The sequence below is a fragment of the Nycticebus coucang genome, chromosome 19 (assembly GCF_027406575.1).
Source record: "Nycticebus coucang isolate mNycCou1 chromosome 19, mNycCou1.pri, whole genome shotgun sequence".
Taxonomy (NCBI): Eukaryota; Metazoa; Chordata; class Mammalia; order Primates; family Lorisidae; genus Nycticebus; species Nycticebus coucang.
The window spans coordinates 27,683,594-27,709,607 of NC_069798.1; the positions used below are offsets into that span (position 1 = coordinate 27,683,594).

General features: G+C 39.2%; 1 protein-coding gene across 6 annotated transcripts in view; it reads left to right on the forward strand.

Moving 5' to 3' along the window:
• GALNT1 (polypeptide N-acetylgalactosaminyltransferase 1) overlaps window positions 1-26,014 on the forward strand; it is a 145,276-nt gene that overhangs the window by 46,486 nt on the left and 72,776 nt on the right. For 3 of the 6 annotated variants that reach the window (XM_053571569.1, XM_053571566.1, XM_053571568.1), the window contains 2 exons: window positions 1,022-1,075; window positions 22,240-22,481. In XM_053571569.1, coding sequence (XP_053427544.1) covers window positions 22,343-22,481 — 139 coding nt within the window. In that variant the 5' untranslated portion in view covers window positions 1,022-1,075; window positions 22,240-22,342. The remainder of the gene's footprint in view (window positions 1-1,021; window positions 1,076-22,239; window positions 22,482-26,014) is intronic. The other 3 variants (XM_053571570.1, XM_053571567.1, XM_053571571.1) reach the window with 1 other exon arrangement.

Below are 26,014 nucleotides of genomic sequence, written 5' to 3' on the forward strand. Positions count from 1 at the left end.
AAATAATGCTGTGTCTAAGATGAACATGCCGTACACCAGGTTCTAGTTTGTAGCTACTAAACTTATGTTGAAATTCTACTTCCATGTAGTCTTCTGTAAAGGTAGACTCTTTAATTTGGATCCTCACTGGTTTGTATCTTGGTTTTGTTATCATGGAATACATGCCTATCTAAGTTAATAGTTGGAGGTTGCAGAGTAACATGTCAGGACGTTGTTCTGTAGAAGCAGAGCACCCAGTGAATCGGTGCGGGCTCTGTTATCCTGTTATCTCACGTTACAGAAAGTATGGACGTTAGGAGGTCCAGGGTCAGTCCGGCTCCATGGGATTGTCCGGATCCAGTGTGCTGTCCAGGTTTTCACTCTGTCATACTCAGCATGCCGATGGTGCATCCAGGTTGATGACAGTTTCCCTCGAGGACACGGATGGCTACAGCATTTCTAAGAGTGCTGTACGATGTCTAAAGGTGGAAAAATACAGTTTCTCTTTCAGCATCTCTATGAGGAGGCTTAACTTTTCTTGAATGCTTCCCTAGAGACCTCCCCCTCAGGTCTCATTGTTAGGATTTGGTCATTTGACCTGGACAGAGGAATAAAAAGGTCATGGCTGTCTTGAGCCAGTTGAGAACAGATGGCTGAGGAGAGAATGGTCACTTGACTGCTGTCAGGGGTCCACTGCAGTGAAAACTGTGTTGGCAGGCTAAAGGGCAAACAGTGTCTGTCACATGTACCGTCAGCGTGTCTTTGGTCTTTCCACCTGGAAAGTTGAAAGAAAGATAATTTTATAGTATTTCCTCTGAGCTTGGTGTTGAATCTCAGCAATACCTATGTATTGCCTCACTCATTCTTGTAACAGACAGTAACTGAAGAGAGATTTTGGGGGAGTAGTTGAATTAAGACATGGTCCTTGTACTCAGGTGGCAGTTGACCTATATACAGTCTAGTGGAACAAGATGCCTGAGATAAGGGGGGAGGATAGAATATTCTAAAATAAACTGATTTTAGGAAATTTATTTTTCAACAGGAGATGTGGGACATGTGGATTTGGGATATGAATTCATTTGAGAAACCACGTGGGGTAAGTTGATAGTTGGAGGTGAATGACTTCAGGGTTTTACTTCTCTTTATTTTGGGGTTTGATCTTAACAGTTCTGTGGGTTTCAAAACTTGTGTTGATTGGACTTTATGCCTCATATACATGCAAGAGAATGGCTTGTACTAAAATTGCAGTTTAGTAATTTGGGAAATAGAACGATAAAGCGTAGTCCCAGTACAATCAGTTGTTACATTCACTTCTCATTACAGAGGTCAGTTTGAAGGCAAAATAAACACCAGGTTCAAAAATCAAAAGGTGTTTGTTATATAGGGTTCAACCTGCTTGAACTTACTTGGTAATCCTGTCATGGGGATGCCTGGAAGGCATTCACAGAGCCAGTGGTGACGATACAGGATGCAAGCTTGTCCCTTGAGCTTCTCTTCGCAGTGCTCCAAATGGCCATTTGGGTTCATGAAAGGTTCCTGATGATTTGTTTCATCTAAGAAACTGCCTTTAGAAATACCATTTAAAATCTCCTGAGTGTGTAATGGGCTGAGCGTATGCGCGTGTTGTTCATTCCCTCATTTAACTTAGTGCAATGCAACTATAAGGTGGACATTTTTTTCTCATTTAAAGGAATGAAGAGGCTCAGGTTTTTGTAAATAAAATGCCATTTCTAGGGTCACATAACTAATAAGTGTTAGTACTGAAATTTGAACCCAAATTTGAATTTTGGCATTTGCCCTAATAGACACTCACTTCTCTTTTAATGTGATTATGGTGGTAGTTCCTGAGACCACCCCCAGGTTAGACGATTGGCTGAGGTGACTGACAGGATCTTGATCCCACTAACAGCTAAGATTTATTGCAGCAAAGGGAAAAAGTGCCTGGGGTTAAGTCCGGAGGAAACCAAGAATTCTCTCCCTATGGAGTCACACAGGATGTGCTTAATTCCTCTAGCAATGTATGTGACAACATATGTGAGGTACGGGAAGCTCGTTTAGAGACTTAATGCCCAGGTTTTTATTGGGGCTGGTCATGTAGGGACTGTCTGCCTAGCACAGACCAACAGTCCAGATTTCCAGAAGGAGACCAGGTGTCTAACACAAACTGTGTTGTTTGTACAAACAATTTAAGCACAGCAAATCAAATGTATCATACAGGGAAACTTTTATATTATTTTAGAAAACTGTTACATTCAAGTTCCACATGCCAGTAAAAGGCCAGCCGTGGCTTCCAGGCCTTTTCAAGGATAGCTGTCTTGTCAGGCCTGGTATGTTAACGTTTTGTTTTGTTTTTTTTTTGGTACACCGATTTATTCATTTGGAGAGATTGGGATTATGATCACTTAGCTTCTGACACAGAATGAAAGAAATAGGTATTATGATAAACCAAATTCTTTAATGGCATTTGTTTGGTATTTGTCCCAGTCACCACCAACTTGCTGGAAGAAATCACACAACTCAACATAAAATTGTACTCATGGCTAAGGTTTATTACATCAAAGCATGCACTATAAGAACAACAGGAAAAGGGTGAATGGCAGAGAGACTCAGGCATGGGCCTCCAAGCCCTCTCTCTGTGAGAATCCCATGGACATTCATTTCTCTCCAGCTGTGAATGATAGAGACGTATAGGCAAGGTGTGTCAGGCTGGAAAAGCGTGCAGGCATTCCAGTCCAGAGTTCTTACAGGAAACTGCTCAGATGGGTACATTCCTATAGTATGTGGGGCCCTACACCAGATACCATGTACATATCAAACTCTTGGTGAAGTAAAACAGTGCCTGGTATATCCTGACACACTGCCTGGAGCATGCACAAAAAGATCATTAACCAGTGACTGTGAACACTCTGGGAGTTTAGTTCTCAGAGTTTGGCTAGGGTCATTGCCATAGTTCCAGGCATCCCCTAGCTATCACCAAGAACTAAGTGAAACAGACGTGCTGTAGTAACTCTTTTCTCACAGTATCCTGCATGAAATCATGTTGCATTTGCTGAATGCAATATTTAGTGCTAGATATAGTTTTTAAAGTATGATATTCTAAACTCGGAAAAAATTAAGAGTTAAGTTTCATTTCTCTGAGAAGTTTGTAAATTCTTTACTTTTAGGTATTTATATAATGGCAACTTTTGGATTCCCCATTTTTGTCCACAAGTATTTGTATTATATGTAGATACATGTTACATTAAAGACAAATACAGAAATATTAACTTAAAATGGATTAGATATTACAAAATTGTCTCCTGATTATGATGCTTTGGATGTTGCCAACAAAATTGGAATTTTCTAAACTAAGTCTAGCTGGCTAATTCTAAATATATAACTTTTCACTGTTAAAAAAAAAGACACTACAAAATTCACCATCATTTTGTAAAAGTCTTCCTTGTGATTGTCTTTTAAACACATTGGGGTTCTTTTTTACAGAATTTGTAGATTCACAGGAATATAAGTTTTACAGAAAGCAATGACCCATATGTGTTTAAAAATTGTCTGATTGCAGGCCAGGCTGTGCTTGGAGGCTGAGGTGGGTAGATTGCTTGAGCTCAGGAGTTTGATACCAGCCTGAGCAAGAGCGAGACTCCTGACTCTAAAAATAGCCGGGCATTGTTGTAGTGGGCACCTGTAGTCCCAGCTACTTGGGAGGCTGAGGCAAGACAACCTCTTGAGCCGAACAGTTTGAGGTTGCTCACTCAACCCGAGGGCAACTGAGTGAGATTGTTTCCCCCTCCCCCCAAAAAAATTGCCTGATTCCAGAATATTGAACCAATTGTTACTAGTATATTTATTGTTATTTGATACCTGCTTTATGTTATAAAAAAAAGACTAGATTAGGGAAAGTTTCATGTTTAAAAACGAAATGTTCTGAGTTAACATAATTAAGTTATTTTTCTTATTACAAAACTTTATAGATTCTTTGGTATGATAATATGCAATGTGAACCTCCCAGGGATGACTAGAGTATGAAATACATCCCTGACTTCTTTGACCTTGGAGTTTTAGTGAAGACTCCACGGGAAGGGTCCTGCAGTAACAATGTTCTTTAGAACAAAACCAGACAATGGGAAAGAATGTGTTAAGGACAGTGGGAAGCTCTTCCAAGGGTTTTAGATAAGGGAGAGACAGAAACAACACAACTATAGAAAAAAACTTACTGTAAACAAAATCTTGCTCCCTTCTGATAAAACCTGTTTAGAAACATCCCTGTCTGGACATCTCCTTCCCTGTCAGGTTTCCGGAGCTGATGTTTCTCTCTTTTTTTTTTTTTTTCTCTGTTGACAATATTTATTCAATAGTCATTTATTGAGCATTTATTATGTGCATTATGTTAGAAACTGGGACTTAGTAATTGTTTAGCACATATTATTTCATTTAATTCTTCTTTTTTCTTTTTTTTATTGTTAAATCATAGCTGTGTACATTAGTGCAATCGCCTGTACCCATTCTAAGATGCACCATAGATGTGGCCCCACCCATTACCCTCCCTCCACCAAAACCTCCCCCCTCCCTTCCCCTTCCTTGGCCCTTTCCCCATAGTCTTGTGCTATATAGTTGGATTATAGTCTTCATGTGAAAGCTATAATTTAGCTTCATAGTAGGGCTGAGTGCATTGGATACTTTGTCTTCCATTCCTGAGATACTTTGCTAAGAAGAATATGTTCCACCTCCATCCATGTAAACATGAAAGAGATGAAGTCTCCATCTTTCTTTAAGGCTCCATAGTATTCCATGGTATACATGTACCACAATTTGCTAGTCCATTCGTGGGTCGATGGGCACTTGGGCTTCTTCCATGACTTAGCAATTATGAATTGGGCTGCAATAAACATTCTGATACAGATGTCTTTGTTATATTGTGACTTTTGGTCTTCTGGGTATAAACCTAGTAAAGGAATTATAGGATCAAATGGCAGGTCTATTTTTAGGTCTCTAAGTATCCTCCAAACATCCTTCCAGAAGGAACATATTAGTGGGCATTCCCACCAGCAGTGTAGAAGTGTGCCCTTTCCTCCACATCCATGCCAACATTTCTGGTTTTGGGATTTTGTTATGTGGGCTACTCTTACTGGGGTTAGCTGATATCTCAGAGTAGTTTTGATTTGCATTTCTCTGATGATTAAGGATGATGAGCTTTTTTTCATGTGTTTGTAGATCTTGCGTCAGTCTTCTTTAGAGAAGTTTCTCTTCAAGTCCCTTGCCCATCCTGAGATGGGGTCACGTGTTCTTTTCTTGTTAATACGTTTGAGTTCTCTGTGGATTCTGGGTATTAGACCTTTATTGGAGGTATAACTTGCAAATATTTTCTCCCATTCTGAGGCCTGTCTGCTTGCTTTACTTACTGTGTTCTTGGCTGTGTAGAAGCTTTTTAGTTTGATGAGGTCCCAGTAGTGTATTTTTGATACTGCTTCAATTGCTTGGGGAGTCCTCCTTGTAAAAGATTCACCCAGGCCGATTCCTTCAAGAGTTTACCCTGCACTTTCTTCAAGTATTTTTATAGTTTCATGTCTTAAGTTTAAATCTTTTATCCAGTGAGAGTCTATCTTAATGGTGAGGTGTGGGTCCAGTTCCAATCTTCTACAGGTTGCCAGCCAGTTTACCCAGCACCATTTGTTAAATAGGGAATCATTTCCCCACTGAATGTTTTTAATTGGCTTGTCAAAGATCAAATAACGGTAAGTAGCTGGATCCATCTCTTGGTTCTCTATTCTGTTCCAGACATCTACTTCTCTGCTTTTGTGCCAGTACCATGCTGTTTTGATCACTTTGGATTTGTAGTACAGTCTCTCAGGTCTGGAAGCGTGATTCCTCCTGCTTTGTTTTTATTGCTCAGTAATGTTTTGGCTATTTGAGGCTTTTTCTGATTCCATATAAAATGAAGTATTATTTTTTTCAAGATCTTTAAAGTATGACAATGGAGCTTTAATAGGAATTGCATTAAAATTATATATTGCTTTGGGCAGTATGTACATTTTAACAATGTTGATTCTTCCCAGCCATGAGCATGGTATTTTTTTCCATCTGTTAACATCTTCGGCTATTTCTTTTCTTAGAGTTTCATAGCTCTCTTTTTAGAGATCTTTCACGTCCTTTGTTAGGTATACTCCCAAATATTTCATCTTCTTTGGCACTACTGTGAAAGGAATAGAGTCCTTGACTGTTTTTTCGGCTTGGTTATTGTTGGTATATCTAAAGGCTACAGATTTATGGGTATTGTTTTTGTAGCCTGAGACATTGCTATATTCCTTGATCACTTCTAAAAGTTTTATAGTAGAATCCCTAGTGTTTTCCAGATATACGATCATATCATCTGCAAAGAGTGAAAGTTTGATCTCTTCTGAACCCATGTGGATACCCTTGATCGCCTTTTCTTCCCTAATTGCAATGGCTAAAACTTCCATTACAATGTTAAAGAGCAATGGAGACAATGGGCAACCATGCCTGGTTCCTGATCTAAGTGGAAATGATTTCAATTTAACTCCATACAATACGACATTGGCTGTGGGTTTGCTGTAGATGGCCTCTACTAGTTTAAGAAATGTCCCTTCTATACCAATTTTCTTCAGTGCTCTGATCATGAAGGGATGCTGGATATTATCAAAAGCTTTTTCTGCATCAATTGAAAGAATCATATGGTCTTTATTTTTAAGTTTGTTTATGTGTTGAATTACATTTATAGATTTACGTATATTGAACCAGCCTTGAGACCCTGAGATAAATCCAACTTGGTCATGGTGTATAATTTTTTTGATGTGTTGTTGGATTCTGTTTGTTAGGATCTTATTGAGTATTTTAGCATCTATATTCATTAGTGATATTGGTCTATAATTTTCTTTTCTTGTTGGGTCTTTCCCTGGTTTGGGGATCAAAGTGATGTTTGCTTCGTAGAATGTGCTGGGTAATATTCCTTCTTTTTCTATATTTTGGAAGAGGTTTAGTAGTATAGGTACTAGTTCTTCTTTAAATGTTTCGTAGAATTCTGACGTAAAGCCATCTGGTCCTGGGCTTTTCTTTTTAGGGAGATTTTGTATAGTTGATGCTATTTCAGAACATGATATAGGCCTGTTCAACATTTCCACTTCGTTCTGGCTAAGTCTTGGTAGGTGGCGTGCTTCCAGGTATTGGTCGATTTCTTTCAGATTTTCATATTTGTGAGAGTAGAGTTTCTTGTAGTATTCGTTAAGGATTTTTTGAATTTCTGAGGGGTCTGTTGTTATTTCATCATTACCATTTCTGATTGATGAAATTAGAGATTTTACTCTTTTTTTTCCTGGTTAGGTTGGCCAAAGGTTTATCTATTTTATTGATCTTTTCAAAAAACCAGCTTTTGGATTTATTGATCTGTTGTATAATTCTTTTGTTTTCAATTTCATTAATTCTGCTCTGATTTTGGTTATTTCTTTTCTTCTGCTGCGTTTGGGGATGAAGTGTTCTTCGTTTTCCAGTTGCTTGAGATGTTCCATTAAGTTATTGACTTCCTCTTTCCGTTTTCTTGAGGAAGGCTTGCAGTGCTATAAATTTCCCTCTTAGGACTGCTTTTGCAGTATCCCAGAGGTTCTGGTAATTCGTGTCTTGATTGTTGTTTTGTTCCAAAAATATGGTGATTTCCTTCTTAATCTTGTCTATAACCCATGTATCCTTCAGCATAAGGTTGTTTAGCGTCCATGTTTTTGTATGGGTATGCAGGTTCCTGTTGTTATTTAGTTCAACTTTTATTCCATGATAGTCTGAGAAGATGCAAGGAATAATTTCTATTTTTATAAATTTGCTGAGGTTAGATTTGCGGCCTAGGATGTGGTCGATTTTGGAGTATGTTCCGTGGGCTGATGAGAAGAATGTGTATTCAGTTTTGTTGGGATGAAATGTTCTGTAGATGTCTTTTAAGTCCAGATGTTGAATGGTTGAGTTTAAATCTAAAATTTCTTTGCTTAGCTTCTTTCTGGAGGATCTATCCAGGACTGCTAAAGGGGTGTTAAAATCTCCAACTACTATGGAAGTGGAGGAAATCGAGTTGCTCATGTCTGTTAGATTTTCTCTTATAAATTGAGGTGCATTGTGGTTGGGTGCATAAATATTAATAATTGAGATCTGATCATATTGAGTATTACCTTTAACAAATATGAAGTGTCCATCCTTATCCTTAATTATTTTGGTTGGTTTAAAGCCTATCGCGTCTGCAAACAGGATTGCAATGCCTGCTTTTTTCTGCTTTCCATTTGCCTGGAATATAGATGACCATCCCTTCACCTTGAGTCTATATCTGTCTTTTAATGTAAGATGCGATTCTTGGATGCAGCAGATATCTCTCTTGAGTTTTTGTATCCAGTCCACCAACCTATGCCTCTTTAGAGGACAATTTAAACCATTCACATTAATTGAGAGTATTGATAAGCCTTTCGAGAGACCGGTGGACATTTTTAATCTTTTGCGACTGTGGAAGTTGGAATTTGATGAAAAATTTTTGGGGTGGGTTTACTTTTGTGGTGGAGAATTACACTGGTCTCTATGGAGGATGGGTCTAAGAATGTCCTGGAGAGCTGGTTTAGTTGCGGCAAATTTCTTCAACATGTGAATGTCGTTGAAGTATTTTAATTTCTCCATCATAAATGAAGCTCAGTTTAGCTGGGTACAGGATCCTGGGTTGAAAGCTATTTTGTTTTTGGAGATTAAAAGTCAATGACCATCGTCTTCTAGCTTGAAAGGTTTCAGCAGAGATATCTGCAGTCATTCTGATATTCTTCCCCTTGTAGGTAATGGTTTTCTTTCATCTGGCAGCTTTCAGAATTTTCTCCTTCATATTAACTTTAGTGAAATTGATTATGATGTGTCTAGGGGAGGTCTTATTTAGGTTGAGTCGTGCTGTAGTTCTGAAACTGTCTGCTATCTGAATTTCGGAATCTCTTGGCATGTCTGGAAAGTTCTCCTTCATAATCTCATGGAGAAGAGACTCTGTGCCTTGTGAAGCCACTTCATCACTTTCAGGGATCCCTATAAGATGAATATTGGTTTTCTTCAAATTATCCGAGAGCTCTCTGAGAGAGTGGTCTGTTTTTCCTCTCCATTTCTCTTCTTCTTTGAGGGTTTCGGAGTGTTCGAAAGCTTTGTCTTCAATGTCAGAAATCCTTTCTTCTGCTTGCTCCATTCTGTTACTGAGGGATTCTACTGTGTTTCTCAGATCTTTGAGGGATTCAACTTCTTGTCTCAATGTATCGAAATCTTTGGTCGTTTGGTCTTTGAATCTGTTGAATTCTTTTTTTTTTTTTTTTTTAAGAGACAGAGTCTCACTTTATGGCCCTCGGTAGAGTGCTGTGACATCACACAGCTCACAGCAACCTCCAACTCCTGGGTTTAAGGGATTCTCTTGCCTGAGCCTCCCGAGTAGTTGGGACTACAGGCGCCCGCCACAACACCCAGCTATTTTTTTTTGGTTGCAATTCAGCCGGGGCTGGGTTTGAACCCGCCACCCTCGGTATATGGGGCTGGCGCCTTACCGACTGAGGCACAGGCGCCGCCTTGAATCCGTTGAATTCTTGAGATAACTTTTGGAATTCTAATTAGATCTTATTTGCTATCCAGATCCTAAATTCAATTTTTGACATCTCAGCTATTTGTTTGTGCATGAGGTCTTGTGCTGTTTCTGCCCCATTGATCCTTGGGGGAGTTGATCTACTCTGATTATTCATATTGTCAGAGTTTTTCTTTTGATTTCACCTCATGATTGTTTTTCACCGTTGCCTCTGGCTGTCCTCAGAGTTGGGGAGGTGTATCTCCAAGATTAGACCCCAGTGGGATCACTGTGTTTTTGCTGGATCTTTGTAGGGAGTGACCCTGTGTAGCTCCTTTGGGGCTGCTCTAGCTAGGGAGTTCTGGTTGTGGAAGCAGCTCCGGTTTGTGACACACCCAGATCCAGCAACAGGGCTGGGTTGGTGCGCACGGTTCTTTGAGTGCCAGGCGCCCAATGACTTTGGCACAGAGAGCCCAAGGCTCCAGTGGTCTCTGGCCAGGAGAGGAGCTCTGTGCAGAGGCAGGGAGGGCTCCAAAGGGCACACAGCTACCAGAGTCCCTATCCAGATGAACGGGCTAGTGTGGAAGCTGGGAGGACAAAGGAGGGAGGATGCAGGGTTGTGTGGCTCCCGCAGTTCCTGGTCAGGGAATGTGGAGTCCCGGTGGGTGTGGGTCACCGATTGGGGGTCACTGCACAGCTCTTATGGAGGTCTGGGCGGCTCCAAGCCCAGGAATTTGAGGTTGCTATGAGCTGTGACGTCACGGCACTCTACCCAGGGCAACAGCCCAAGGCTCCAGTGTGCCAAAACCATCTCACTCTGCCCCTGAGGATTAAGGCTGTAAGGCAGTTCAGTCCTCGCCTTTAGGCTGCTCAGTCAGTAGGTTACTTTGACCCACCCAATCCTTGCTTTGAGACCCTGAGGGCGGAGCTGGCCAGGGCAGTTCTTTCACAATGGCTTCCTGTGCCCAGCTTAGTGGCTCAGTCTGGGGCCCCAGACAGTGCCCAAAGTTCTCCACACTCCTGCTCAAGCTCTCCCCAAGGCAGTTCAACTGAGTGCCAAGTCGAAGAACACCGAAACAGTTCACAGGTAAGGCCTTTCCAGTTTGCAGTCTCATGGCTGCTAGTACTTACGGTTGCCGGCGTGATTAGGTCAATCAAGCACACACAACCACTTGCCAGTTTTCAACGGTTTTTGTCCTCCTTTGGGGTCCAGAAGTCCTTGCTGGCTCCCTGTATCCTCAAAGGGATGATTATAGGCAGATCCCACCGTCCAGAGATGCCTGGAGTCTTGTCTCCCCAGACTCGCTGTTCCCAGTTGCAGGGAAGCTGTTATTCGGCCACCATCTTTAATCTGCATCCCATGTTTCTCTTTTGTAACGTGAGTGGCATGTTTCTCAGTGGTGTTTCTTAGTGCAGTGAGGTGTGTCTGTTTCCTTCATGCTTGTGCCTTCTGTGGTCCCTGACGTAGTATCAAGAACATCTTTGGGGGTGGCACCTGTGGCTCAAAGGAGTAGGGCCCTGGCCCCATATGCTGGAGGTTGCGGGTTCAAACCCAGCCCCGGCCAAAAAAAAAAAAAAAAACCTGCAAAAAAGAACCTCTTTGGCCAAAACTCAGTAAATATCCAGAGAGCTTGAAATGAATTGTGACTCAGAAATACAGGCATTTCTCATTTTATTGTACTTAGCTTTATTGTGCTTCCCAGATTGCAGGGTTTGTAGTAGCCCTGCATTGAGCAAGTCTGTTGGGAACCATTTTTTCCAGCAGCTTATGCTCATTTTAAATCTCCATGTCAAAATTTGGTAATTCTTGCACTATTTCAAACGTCATCATCGTATCTGTTTGATGTTATTGTACTGTACTTGTTTGGGGGCACTGTGCACTGTACCATGTGAGAGGGCAAACCTAACAGTTGTGTGTGTTCCGTCCGCTCCGCTGGCTGACGGACTGCACCCTTGTCTTTCTCCCTTCAGGGCCTCCCTATCTCCTGAGACAGAACAGTATCAAAATGAGGGCAATTACCAATCCTACAGTGGCCTCTAAATGTTAAAGGAAAAGAGTCTTACATCTCTTACTTTTTTTTTTTAAACTTGGAAGTAACTTTTGTTTACCAATATTTAAAGTTTTTTTCCATGTTAATATGAGGATACATACAATCAGGTTACCTTATTTGCATTTGTAAGATAAAGTCCACAGTTTGAGCTGTAGTTGAGTCCTTCACCCAGGAAACATGTCATATATGCTACATTGTACCCTATAGATGGAACATTCTCCTGAGTATCATAGTAATGGAAAGCAAGCATCCTGCATACTCAGTACTAATCTGGAGATAGATGAACAACTACAAGCCCACAGGAGAGAAAACCACAATTAAATTCATGAAGGGGGCGGGATGGGGTTTGGTAAATTCTCTTTAGCCAAAGCCTAATCCAGAGCAAGGCCCCAACTCTCTTTAATTCTGTGAAGGCTGAGAGAGGTGAGGACGATGTGGAAAAAAAGTTGGAAGATAGAAGAGATTGGTTTGAAAGGTTTAAGGAAAGAAATTGTCTCCATGACATACAAGGTAAAGAAGCAAGGACTAATGTGGAGGCTGCCCAAGTTGTCCAGATCTGGCTAAGAGCATTCGCAAAGATGGCTGCACTTGACCAACTTTTCTCTGACTAAACAGCCTTGTGTTGGAAGACGATGCCATTTCATCCTAGATTCTAGGACCTTCATAGTTAGAGAGAAGTCAGTACCTGGCTTCAGAGTTTTGAAGGACAGACTGACTCTTACTTTAGGAGCTAGTGCAGCTGAACTTGAAGTTGAAGCCATTGCTTATTTATAATTCTGAAAACACTCAGGCCTTTAAAAACTTTGCTAAACCTGTTTTGCCTGTGCTCTATACCTGAAACAACAAAACCCGGGTGACAGCACATTTGTTACAGTATGGTTTATTGAATATTCTGAGTCCACCATTGAGACCTAATGTTCAGAAAAAAAGATTCCTTCCCATGACCCTGGTGACCCAAGAGCTCTGGCAGCAATGCCCAGGGAGATTAATGTCATTTTCATACTTGGCTGACACAACATCCATTCTGCAGCCCCAGAATCAAGGAATAATTTCAACTTTCCTGTCTTATTATTTAAGAAATACATTTCATAAGGCTATAGCTGCCATAGGTAGTGATTTCTCTGATGGATCTGAGCAAAGTAAATTGAAAACCTAGAAAACATTCGCCATTTTAGATGCCATTGAGAATATTCCTGATTCATGGGACAAAGTCAGAGCATTAATAGGAAACTGGAAGAAGTTGATGTAAGAGGAGGAAGTAACGGCAGATGTGGTGCAGGTAACAACTGAACTAGAATTAGAACTGGGGCCTGAAGACGTGACTGAACTGCAGCAATCTCATGATAAAACCTGAAGAGATAAGGAGTTGCTTCTTATGGATGAGCAAAGAAAGTGGTTTCTTGACACAAGCATAGTCTAGTGAGGGGGAGAGGGAAGGCAGGGTGATTGGTGGGATCTCAGCTAAGGTGCACAGTGTGTGGGTATTCAGCACGCCTCTGCATGAAGGGCTCAACTACAGCTTGAACTTTACCTTAGAAATGAAAACAATATAACCTAAACATTGGTACCCTCATATTAATCTGAAATAAAAAAGAAAAAAAGGGGTTTCTTGAGATGGAGCCTATTCCTGGTGAAGATGCTATGAACATTATTGAAATTGACAACAAAAATTTAGGTGGTAAAGCAGCTGCAGGGCTTAAGACTGACTCCAATTTTGAAAGAAGTTCTGCTGTGGGGAAAATGCTATCGAATAGTATCATGTGCTACAGATACATCTTTTTTGTTTACTTGTTCGTTTTGAAGAGACGGTGTCTCACTCTCTTGCCGGCTGGGGTACAGTGAGAGGCATGATCATCGCTCGCTGCAGCCTGGGCTCCAGTGATCCCCCCATGTCAGCCTTCCTGGTAGCCAGGATTACAGGCATAAGCCACTGCATCCAGCTTGTTACAGAGAAGTCTTCAGTAAGAGACGAACTTCATGTTGTCTGGGGTTTTTTTTGTTTGGTTGGTTGGTTTTTGAGAGAGTCCCACTCTGAGCACACTGGTGTCCGGTCACAGCAACCGTAAACTCCCAGGTTCAAGCTCTCCTTCTGCCTCAGCCTCCTGAGTAGCTGGAACCATACGCTGGGCTAATTTTTCTATTTTTAGTAGAGATGAGGTCTTTGCTCAGCCCAGTCTCATACTCTTGAGCTCAAGTGATCCTCTCACCTCCGCTTCCCCAAGCGCTAGGGTTGTAGACATGAGCCACCTGGTGCCTGGCCTAACGTTGTCTTATTTTAAGAAATTGCCACAGCCACCCCAATCTTTGGCAACACCACCCTGATTAGTGAGCAGCCATCAACATCAAGGCAAGACCCTCAATCAGCAGAAAGATTATGACTTGGTGAAGGCTCAGATGATCATTAACATTTTTTATCAATAAAGTATTTTTTAATTAAGGCATATACATTGTTTTTTAAAGCAATGCTATCACACATTTAATATACTACAGTAAAGTATAAACGTAAGTTTTATATGTGCTGGGAAACTAAAGGAAATTATATGACTCAACTTCATTGCCATATTTCCTTTATTGTGGTTATCTAGAACCAAATCCAAAGTATCTCAGAGATATGCCTTTGCTGAAATGGGTTTTTTAAGGAATAAAACAGACATTAAAAGTAGGTACTGTACATTTATTCTAATAATGATGTTATTTGAAAAATACTTTTGGAATTTCTTTAGTCTTTAACTCTTATTTCAATCATCATCAACTTTTTTATGATTTTATGCTTATTTTCTCAGACAGAATTGTTCTACCATATACATTTAAATACTTTTTTTAGTACTAGATTTCTTTTGAAGTAAATGGAATGAATTCGAAGTAACTAAATGGTCCATCATAGGTACTACTTTCTTTCTTTGACTTACAGCAAATTATGATAGGAATAAAACTGGGATGGCTATCACCTCCACTGTTCAGTTTTGTATCAGAGATCTTAGCAAGGTAGCTGAATTAAAATTAGTGAAAATCAAGTTCATTCTGTAAATCAATAGTAAGCAAAAGGATACTGTTTTAGGTAGAAAAAAGAATCAAAAGTAAGTATTTTGTAACAAAATTTGTGTTAAATCTTTAAAAGAAAATTATAAGATTTTATTGGAAGATATTAAGAATGGCCTAAATGGGAGGAGATAGAACATGTTTGTGGATTTAAAGACCAATATTGTAAAGATAGTAAATTTCTCCAATTATTTATAGAATTCTGTCAATCTAATTAGAAATAACAGTAACTTTTCTTTTTGGATGGAGCTTAAAAAGGTGATTCTAAAAATTTTAAGGAAGATTAACAGATCAAGAGTAGCTATCTACTTCTGAAGAGGCAGTGATAGGTAAGAATCACTCACTTGCTTTACCATCTTCTAAAAATTAGTAGAAAGCTATAATAATTAAGACAGCAATATGGTTTAGGAAGAGCTTAAGAGAAGAGGTACAGAAACTCAGGAATTTGCTTTATGACAAAGTTGGTGTTGGACACCGTTAGGGAGAGCGTGAACTTGCTATAAACAGTTCTGGGATAACTAGATATCCACGTGGGAGAAAATGATACTGAATCTTTACTTAAATGGGAAAAGCAAAACTTAAAAATTTTTAGACATGAAAACCTTATTTTTAATCATCTCAATGTAGAGAAGAATTTCTTAAGATGTAGAAATGTGAATCATAAAAGATAGTTTTTATTAAGAAGATAAAGGTATAAACTGGGAAAAGATACTCACAATACATGCATTAGTAACTGACAGACATATAGAGATTTTTACAAATTAATGGGAAAAAATGAATGAGCTTTCTCAATGCTAAATTTTGATCAGTAATCATTTGAAAACTCAAACAATGGCAGAAGTGTTGGCCCACACACTTCTTAGGAAGTGGGAACTACGAATTTGAAGATTGAGGAGCTGGAGCCATACTTACTTTAGCAGGAGGTAGTGGGCCAGAATAGCTGCTACTTGGTCTCGACAACTTTGGCTTCAGTTATCATTTCACAGATTTACTTTTTATTGCTATAAGGTAATATCTAAATTTATTTTTTTAACCATATGGAAAGCCACTTGTCCCTGCACCAGTTTTCTTCTCTGATTTGTAGTAGCAGCTTTCCTGTTTTTCACACTTGTATGGATTTATTTCTGGGTACTACATGATTTTAGATACGTCTGCTTTATAATAAATCCAGTCTCCAAAGCCTCATTTGGATTTTGGTTAAAATTATGTTGAATTTATAGATTAATTTTGGGAAGAAACTGATACTCATTTTCCCCTGAAGATGGTATATCTATTCAGTAGTCAGGTGTTCTTTTGTATTCCTTCACGAAGGCTCCATGGTTTTCTTTACCTCTTGCACATATTTGTTAAAGTTATTTGCAAGTATTATACCTTTGGGTTTGCATAGCTATATTGAATAGGATTTGTTTTCTGTTATATATTCTAATTATTCTAATTATATATTCTAATTATTATTACAACTACATAACACAATTGATGCTGTGTGTTCATTCATCTTGTATTCAGCAACTTTGATGAAATCACAGATTAATTACCTCTAACAGTTCATCTGTTGATTCTTTCAGAATGTCTGTGAAGAAATCAAACTATCTGCACATGGTAATTTTGTCTCTTTTTTCTAATCCTTAACTCTGTTCCCTCTCTTCTCGCTTAGACTTGTAGTACAGTGTGAAGTTGAAGTGTAGACACACATTGTGCCTTGTTTATAATGATACTGACATGTACCTGAAGTTCCATCATTAAATACTGTATTTCCTATAGGTTAAAGGTTTTCCTTTCTAGTCCTAGTTTGCTGTTGAAGTTCTGTATTGCTGAGTAATGAATCACGTGAACGTTTAATGGCTTTAAACAGTAAACATCGAGTATCTCGTATTTCTTTAGGTCAGAAATGGAGGAGCAGCTTGCCAGGGTATGATGTCGCAATCCAGACATCAGCTGAAGCTTTGTCCTCTGAAAGCGTTCCTGTGGCTGCTTTCAAGGGGGCTCACTGCCATGCCTGTGTGCTGGCAGGAGGCTTTGATTTCTCACCAGGTGGGCCTCCCTGTGGGGATGCTTGAGTGTCCTTCTGACATGGCGCTGGCTGTCTCCAGTGTGTGTGATCCGACAGAGAGCTAGAAGGAAGCCAGAGAGTGTTTGTGACCTAGTTTTGGAAGGCATACACCACCACATTCTTTTGGTTGGAAGCAAGCCACTAAGTCTAGCCCATACTCTAGAAGGGAAATAAAGCTGCATACAAATTATTTTGTGTACTGACTTTTTTTTTTTTTTTAAGTCTTTCTGCCCCTACAGAGTTAGGTGAGTCAAGGTCTTCTGTCTGTCTTTCTTTACCTCAGACCCTTCCTTTGAGCCCCAATCTTGTGTATCCAGCAGGCATGGTTAGCATCTCTCTTTGAAAGTATCCAAGGTGCCTCGTACTGATCATATCTAAACTCATACTTAGCATTTTCCCCATCTTGCTTCTGCTCCCCGCCAACAGTTGGTCCTCTTTTACCGATCCTGTTGTCATGACTGGAATCACTCTGCGCCCAATTGTACAAACCAGAATTGAGTTTGACCCATAACGTCCCTTGAATCTTCCTACTTTTATTTGTCTCCAGCTTCTTCTCACATCACATTCTTTTTTTCCCTTCAATTTACTATATAATTTTCTTTAAAATTTAGCTTTTCCTTCCTGCTATAGAGCCTTGCTAGTCACTGCTTGAAATGTTTATTTTTCCCTCAAATCATGTCATCCTTAAGGAAGCCTTTTTGGCAAAGTTAGAGCTATCATCTTTTTAAGACTTTTGGTTTTTCTGGCAGAAATTCCAGCTACAAATTACATGAATAGATCTTTAAAAAGTTTCACACTCTGGCCAGTGTGATACAAAAGTAGTGATCCTGGGTCGAGGTTCCTGAGAGGGGCCTGCATTCTCTGGAGAGAGGGGCCTGAAGCTTTGGGTCCAGAAGAATTTTCTCTTGAAGTTTCTGTTGAGCTAAGGTTCTTTTCTTAGCCTTCAACTTTCTGGAGAACCTTGGTTAGAAGTATGAGGAGAGGAGAACATAATCAGTTAGCCCTAAAAAATGCTATCAATATTTGGGAAAACCTTAGCATGTGTGACATTAAGAATAGGATCAGAAGTTTACTGAGAAACAATCTTTGACTTACGGTGGTTTGACTTATGATTTTTTCTACTTTACAGTGGTGCAGATCTGGCACAATTTTAGAGTAATGCATGGTATTCAGTAAATTGCATAAGGCACTTGACATTTTTTTATAAAACAGGCTTCATGTTATATGACTTTGCCCAGTTAAGTGAGTGTAAACCTTCTGAGTACAGTTAAAACTAGGGTAATTATGACATTTAGTAGGTTAAGTATATTAAATGTATTTTCAATTTAAGATGTTTTCAACTTGTGAGTTTACGGATGTGTAATCCCATTATAGGGTCAGATAGTACTTGTAATTGATTGCTATATTTTGACATTAATTCTGATTTTATAACTTTTAAAATAGTTACATACATTTCAAATGGAAGGTTTTAATTTACTGTGGTGGGGCAAAGTGAACTTCTAGCGACTTCCAAAATGAATTGTGATATGTGTCTTTTGAGAAAACAAAAGGAGTTTTTCTCCTTCTAAAATTGTCGTTCTTTAAAATATCTCCCTCCCCATATTTAAAGTAAATTGAGATTGAATTTACAGACAGTAACATTTATCCTTTCGGTGCAGTTTTATAATTTTGGACAAATGAATGTAGTTGTGTGATCACCTCCACTAGGAAGATGGGACATGTTCATCTTCACAAATTCCTTTCTGCCCTGTAAGGGTAGTTAGTTCCTACTCCATTCCCAGCCCTTGGCAACCACTTGCCTAATTTCTGTCCCTGGAGTTTTGCCTTTACCTAAATGTCATATAAATGGAATCATACAGTATATTCAGCCTTTTGTGTGTAATTTCTTTCACTTTGCATAATGCCTTTGGAATTTTTCTATGTTACTGCATATATTAAGAGTTTATTGATGGGTGTGGTGGCTCATTCCTATAATCTCAGCACTCTGAGGGCTGAAGGTGGGAGGCTTGCTTGAAGCCAAGAGTTGAAGATCAACCTGAGCAAGAATTAGGCCATTTCTACAAAAAATATAAAAACTAGGTTGGAGGAATGCCACACACTCACAACTACTTGGGAGGCAGAGGCAAGAGAATTGCTTAAGCTCAGAAGTTTGCGGTTACAATGAGCTATGATGATGCCACTGCATCTGTCTCAAAAAAAAATAAAAAAAAATAGTTTGTTGTTTGTTATTGCTGGATTGTTGGGTAGTGTTTCACTATATTGATGTATCACAGTTTCTCTATCCATTTGGATAGAGAACAGTTGGATTGTTTCCAGATTTTGATGATAATGAGTAAAGTGCTATAAAGACTTACACACAGGGTTTTTGTGTAGACATTTCTCCTTTCTTCTGAGTAAATAGCAAGAATAGAATTGCAGATGTGTATGGGAGGAAATTGTCAACTGTTTTGCAGAGAGGCTGGGCCATTTTGCATTCTTACTGGTGATGTATTAGAGTTCCAGTTGCTCCAAATCCTTGTCAGCACTTGGTATTTTTTTTTCTTTTAATTATTATCAGTTCATAGTACTGCTTCCATTGTGGTTTTAATTTATAGTTCTCTAATAGCTAATGATGTTGAACTTTCCATGTGCTCATTTGCTATCATTTGCTTTTTGGGTGAAATGACAGTTTTATCCATTTTATTAGGTGGTTTGTTCTCTTACTGTGCTTTGAGAGTTCTCTAACATATTCTGGATATAAGTCATTTATTAGATATGTAATTTATAAATATTCTTACCCCATTTGTGACTTGCTTTTTGTTTTCTTCATGGTATCTTTTGAAAAGGAGAACCTTATAATTAGGAAGTCCAATTTATCTTTTTTTATGGTTTGTGCTTTCTTGTTCTAAGGAATCTTTGTCTAATGCAAGATCTCCAAAATTTTATACTATGTTTTATTCTAGATTTAGTTTAGATTTTTAGTTAATTTTTGTATGTGGTGCAAAAGTATGGGTTAAGATTTTTGTTTATTGTATGTGGGTATCTAATTGTTCCAGGACCATCGGGAAAATCTCCTTTCTCCATAACAATGGACTGTTTTTGTGTTGGTCTCTTGTAGAGAACAGGGCTTGGCTTATAGCACTAAAGTTAGGACTTACTGGCACACTGATGTCACCAGTAATGTCTGTTGTGACACACAGTGCTTTTGCTGTGTGAAGATTCCCAGATGGGGATGTCAGCCTTCTCCTTGGGAAGCCAACACTAACAGTCTCTGGGAAATGTGGGATGTTCTGTCTGTAGACTTCCTTTGCTTCCTGAACCTTACTAAAGGTCTCCAGGTCTAATGTAAAATTCCTTTCCACTGCCTCTTAGACTATGGCTAGTCTTTTTGAAAGAGGAGACCACATTCTTTTATCTATTTATTTATTTATTTTGTGACAGAGTCTCACTGTGTTGCCCTGGGTAGAGTGCCATGGTGTCACAGTTCACAGCAACCTCAAACTCTTGGGCTTAAGCGGTTCTCTTGCCTCAGCCTCCCTAGTAGCTCGGACTACAGGCACCTGCCACAACACCCAGCTATTTTTTGGTTATAGTTGTCATTGTTGTTTGGCAGGTCCGGGCTGGATTTGAACCAACCAGCCCTGGTGTTTGTGACTGCACCCGAGCCACTGAGCTGCAGCTGCCGAGCCAGGAGACCATGTTCTTATTAGTTATAAGTGGCTATCATTATGAGATTGAAAGATTTCTGAGTAGAGCAGGACCTTTCATAATAGATGAATAATTTTTTACTATAACTATTTTTATGAAGAAACTACTCTCCCTTTACCTTCAGAAAAAATTTCAAAATACAATTTTCAAAGCCTGGTTTTGTGCTATATTAATTTTTTCTATTATAAAAACATTGTGTCTGAAATATCATAAAATTGGCTTCTGTGAATTTCTTGGCTCAAATAATGAAGCCTGAGGATATTTTTGATATATGATTTGAGGGTTTTGATGCCCTATAGTCTCTTAAAGGACCAGAATTTGCCGTGGAACAGTTTTCTGCAACCCCACTCTCCCTGTTCCCCACCTGCCGGTTTGTCCTCCCACTGAGCTTTAGGAGCTGGGCCGTGGCTTCTTTGTGTCCTTATTTTAAGGACAGTGAAGGACACAGAAGATGACTAATAAGTGAAGAATAAAGGAATGATTTTAAAATAGAGATGGGAATAAAGGTAGAAATTGTTTCATTAGAAACAATTACATTTATGTAATTATGAAACAATTACATTTATATAATTAACAATTATGTAGAAATAATACATTGTACTATTTTTCCATAAACAAACTTGAAATAATATTAGTTATTACATATAAAAATTAGCATTTTTACCTACAATGCTTAGCGCAAATTAATAATTTTTTTAACAGCTGTCTAGAAAGTAGAATTTAGAAAATAAACTACCATAATTAAAAAAACATTTTTCCATTCTTTTGCACCTTGTATATTGGATGGTAATAGCAAGCAGTTGTGGCAACATACATGGTACTTTATCTTCACCTTTTTTTTTTAAAACATGGGACCACCTTTATTTTTTCTTTAACATAAACAAATTTTAAAAATATTAAATTTTTTACATGTTATTTATACTCCACCAGATTTGTCCCTGATACGTTTATGGTATTTTGAATAAATCTCAAAGAAATAATTTACTCTAACTTACCCCTTCTAATACGTTTAACTGAACTGCATCCTCAAGCTGAAAGTAGTTACCCAGAATGCAAGATGCATTTGACAAATGGGAAGAGAGGTTAAAATGGTTTCTCCTTGTGCCTTGCCTTTTTTTTTTCTTTTCTTTATTTAGAAAACATCTTCTGAGGTTTGCTCTGAAGCGATAGAGACAAACAATAAGCCTTCCATGATCTCATTCCTTTGCAGGAGGACAGTAGTTGAAACCCAAATTATCCCTCATCCTAACAGCCAAACCCTATTTGGATAGCATTATCCAAATTAGTCTTTAAAAAGTGATGTATATATCAAAACAGCTGCAAGGAGGACTTAGGATAATTCTTGGGCTTGGGACCTGAATGTGGATAGTTGAAATGGATGGGGAAATCACTGGTTGCTTAACACCCTATGGCAATCAATTGACTAGAAAGGTAGTTAAGACCCATGTGTTTGATGGGTGTGAAATAGTAGCTTGCTGTTGTTTTAATTTGCATTTCTTAATTATAGGAAATTGCACGCTCCGTCTACATATTTGTTAGTTATTTAGCTTCTTTTCTGCAAATTGCCTGTTTACATCCTTTACCTGTTTTCCTGTTGGATTGTTTTATATTGATTTGTGGGTGTTATTGGTATATTCTTTTTTCTTATGCTTTGTATAGATTAGGAGATGTATAGTCTTGATTTTAAAACTTTGTATATAATTTTACAAGATTTTTCCAAGTTTGATTTTCAGACTTAGTCTTCATAGTCAAATTTCTTATTATTCATGATATTAGTAATTTTTATATTATTTAATATTGCTAATATTAATCTTATAATTCACTGTCTAGGTTCTAAAAGTTGAAGTTAATCTTTTTTTCTTTTTTTTTCTCTATAGGGTATGAACGTGATTTCTGATGAAACTGGATTGGAATAATTTTCATGATCTTTGTATATTTATATGTATATATTTTAAAATTTTGCATTTGACTTAAAGTGCCATGAGAAAATTTGCATATTGCAAGGTGGTCCTAGCCACCTCCTTGGTTTGGGTACTCTTGGACATGTTCCTGCTGCTTTACTTCAGTGAATGCAACAAATGTGATGAGAAGAAGGAGAGGGGGCTGCCTGCTGGGGACGGTGAGTGGCATTTAATAACACAGCTGTTCTGATAAATATGTCACTTTTTAAAAACTAGTTTGGGTAATATAAAACTTTAACTTTTTTAGATTAATAATTACTGGCTCCCTGTAATGTATATGTGATTATTTCCTTTACAGTTCTCCAGTTGAGTTCTTGAACAGTTAAAAGCATGGAAGTATCATGTATAGATTGCTAAGTTCAATTTTACATTCAGTGTTAAATGTAGTTAATTTTCTACATGTTACCAAATAATGTGGGAATCTCATAGTTAGAAATAACAAGATAGTACAGATTAATGCTGTAATGCTGAGTGGAACATTAAAATTATAAGGTACCAAAAGAGATTTTTTTTTCTCCTCTTCCCCATCTTAATCCTAAAGGGAAGAAGTTTTTATAAATCAGTGTGATCCCGAGAGTTCTTTTTGTTACTGCTGTAAATCTGTGGTCCCTAATCCCTGGGCTGAAGACTGGCACTGGTCCACGTCCTCTTAGAACTGGGCCGCACAGCGGGAGGAGTGGAAGCTGTGTTCTCAGGTTCCCCCACCTCTGGCATCACCTTCTGAGCTCCACCTCCTGTCACATCAGTGGCAGCATTAGATTCTCACAGGAGCATGGACCATACTGTAAGCTGCGAATGGGAGGCATCTGTGCTGTGAGCTCCTTGTGAGAATCTAATGCCTGATGATCTGAGGAGGAAATGTAATAATGCACTTGAATCCCTGAAACCATCTCTCACCTGCTCCTCACCAAAGCTACTGCCGTCAGTGGAAAAATGGTCTTCTATGAAATTTGCCCCTTGTAGCAAAAAGATTGGCTGCTGTATATAGCTTCAGTTAACGCTTTTAGTGGGAGCGTTTGAAAAGATTGGGCTGGAGAATAGGGGCGGCAATGACACCATTGCAATACCTGGTATACAAATATAAAGGACCCAGTTAGGTAGTACTGATATATTTGGCAAGGAATATTGGAAAAAGCCGTTTTAAGCTCCTCTTATTCATCAAATGCTGCCTTTTAAAAATTATTATTCTTTTTTTTCTTTTTTAACCGTTTAAACTTTTCAGAGCTCTAAACTCTATGATTAGTTCATGGCCGTACAGCAATTCCACTGTTTTGAGGAATTATGTACAAATTATTATTCTTTCAACATAAATTTTTTTAAAGTATTTAGCCACATTTAAATGTTTTGTACTTTTATAATGAGAAGAAGGGCACTTAATCCCCCAAAATTTGCAATAAAAAATTACTAATTTGTATTGGTAACTGTGCCTACTTAACTGTAATTTTTATATGTGGTTCCGTTTTTATATATTTTATAAAACTGGTTCTTTTTTCTTTTTCCTTCTTGGGAAATTTGCTTAAATTAGGCTCAGTTGTTAGTATTAGATTTTAGTAATACCTAGGCTAACTCTAAACTTTAAAATGTTTACTTTTCCCATGAGTTCTAATAAAGTACATTTTTATTCAAAGCCAGCCTGTTAACTTGTGTAATATTTACTTTATGGTTCTGCTGTTTTTTAACTTTGGTAACAAAATGCTGCCTCCTTAACTGTTGCTAGAGCTGTATTCCATAAATTTAAATCAAAGAATAAGTATGATCATTCACCAGGCAGAAACTTGGGTATTCTTTTGCCAATCAGAATGGATTAACTTTCCTTTCACCCTAGTAAGTAAGATAGTAAGCCCAAGATTTTCTGTCTTTTTTTTTTTTTTTTGAAACAAAGTCTCATTCATTTGCTCTGGGTAGAGTACTATGGCCTCACAGCTCATAGCAACCTCTAACTCTTGGGCTCAGGCAATCCCCTTGTCTCAGTCCGCCAAGTAACTGGGACTACAGGTGCCTGGCACAACGCCTGGCTGGTTTCTCTATTTTTAATAGAGACAGCGTCTTACTCTTGCTCAGCCTGGTCTTGAATTCCTGAGCTCAAGCAATCCGCCCACCTCAGCCTCCCAGAGTACAAGGATTATAGGTGTGAGCCACGGCGCCTGGCCTACCATGGTGTTCAATCTTAAATGCAAAGTCTGGAAAATTGTATAGCAGGTGAAGTTTCACTTGGTGAGTGCTTTTTAACTCTTGATACATGCTGGGCAGTGTGTTAGGTGCTGGTAATACACAACTGAACAAAAAATAAGACAGAATGCCTCCCTCAGGGAACTCACAATCTAATGGAAGAAAAAGAATGGTAGCAAATACCAATGTGATAAATATCACTGTGGAAACGTGCACAGGAGCAGAAAGGAAGGAGGACCTTGGGGTGTCTGAGAAGGTACAGTGAGGAAGTCTGCTGCTGTTATCAATTTGAGCAAGTGTTTGTGAGGTTTCATGGGGAAGACCTTCCAGGCAGAGGAAAGAAGCACATGCAGGATAAGCAGGCGAGAGGACATTGTTGATGGATGCGAGAATATGAGGTAGGAGCTCGGGAGGAGGCTGCGGCTGGCAGAGGCGGCATCACAGAAGGCCTTTTGTGGCAGCAGTCGCCAACCTTCTTGGCACTAAGGACCAGTTTTATGGCAGACTGCTTTTGGAAGGATAGGGAGTTGGGGAGATGGAAGGAGGGTTTCAAGATCATTCAAGCACATTACATCTTTACCTCAGATCATCAGGCATTGGATTCCCATGAGGAGCGTGCAACCTAGATCCCTTGCATGCACAGTTTACCAGTAGGGTTCATGCTCCTATGAGAATCTAATTGGCAGCTGATGTGGCAGGAGGCATAGCTCTGGTGGGGATGTGAGCGATGGGGAGCAGCTGTGAAACAGATGAAGCTTGCCTTGCTCACTCCTTACTCACTGCTCACCTCCTGCTAACAGTCCACAGATTAGTGGCCTGGCAGTTGGGGATAGCAGTGTTATGTCATGCCAAGGATCTTGGACTTCATCCTGTAGGCAATAGTGTGCCACCGAAGGGTTTTAAACAAGGGAATAAAGCCCCATTGGACTGGGACGTTTAGACAGAAGCTTTGGTAGGCATGTTGCTGATGGGGAAGAAAATGAAGCAGGTAGCAGAGTTTGAGGCTGTTGTCAAAGTTTGGAAAAGTAATTGGGGCCTGAAATTACACTAGAGGTGGTGAGGAGACAAATACATGTATATGAAAAGTATTTAAGTAGTGGAATTTACACAACTTGGGGAGCCACTGAATGCAGGGTGTAGAGAAAGAGAAAAGTCTCAGGTTAGAAGAATTGAAAGAGATAGTGGGGCGGCGCCTGTGGGTCAAGGAGTAGGGCACTGGTCCCATATGCCAGAGGTGGCGGGTTCAAACCCAGCCCCCGCCAAAAAAATTAAAAAAGAGATAGTGGTCCCAGCTGAGGAGCAGCTCTGATGGAAAGGTGTGTGGGTGGAGTCAGGCTTGGAATATTTAACTGCGAGGTGCTGGCATGTTCTGTAGTAGAAGCAAGGTCAAGGTGTTAAGATGGAGAAGAGAGGTGAGAGTTTAATTTAGCCTTATCTGTGTATGAGGCTGCACAGGGTGTGTGTGCAGTAGAGGACACAGACGCCCTGGAGGTCACTAACGGGGGAGAAAGCTACTCATTGG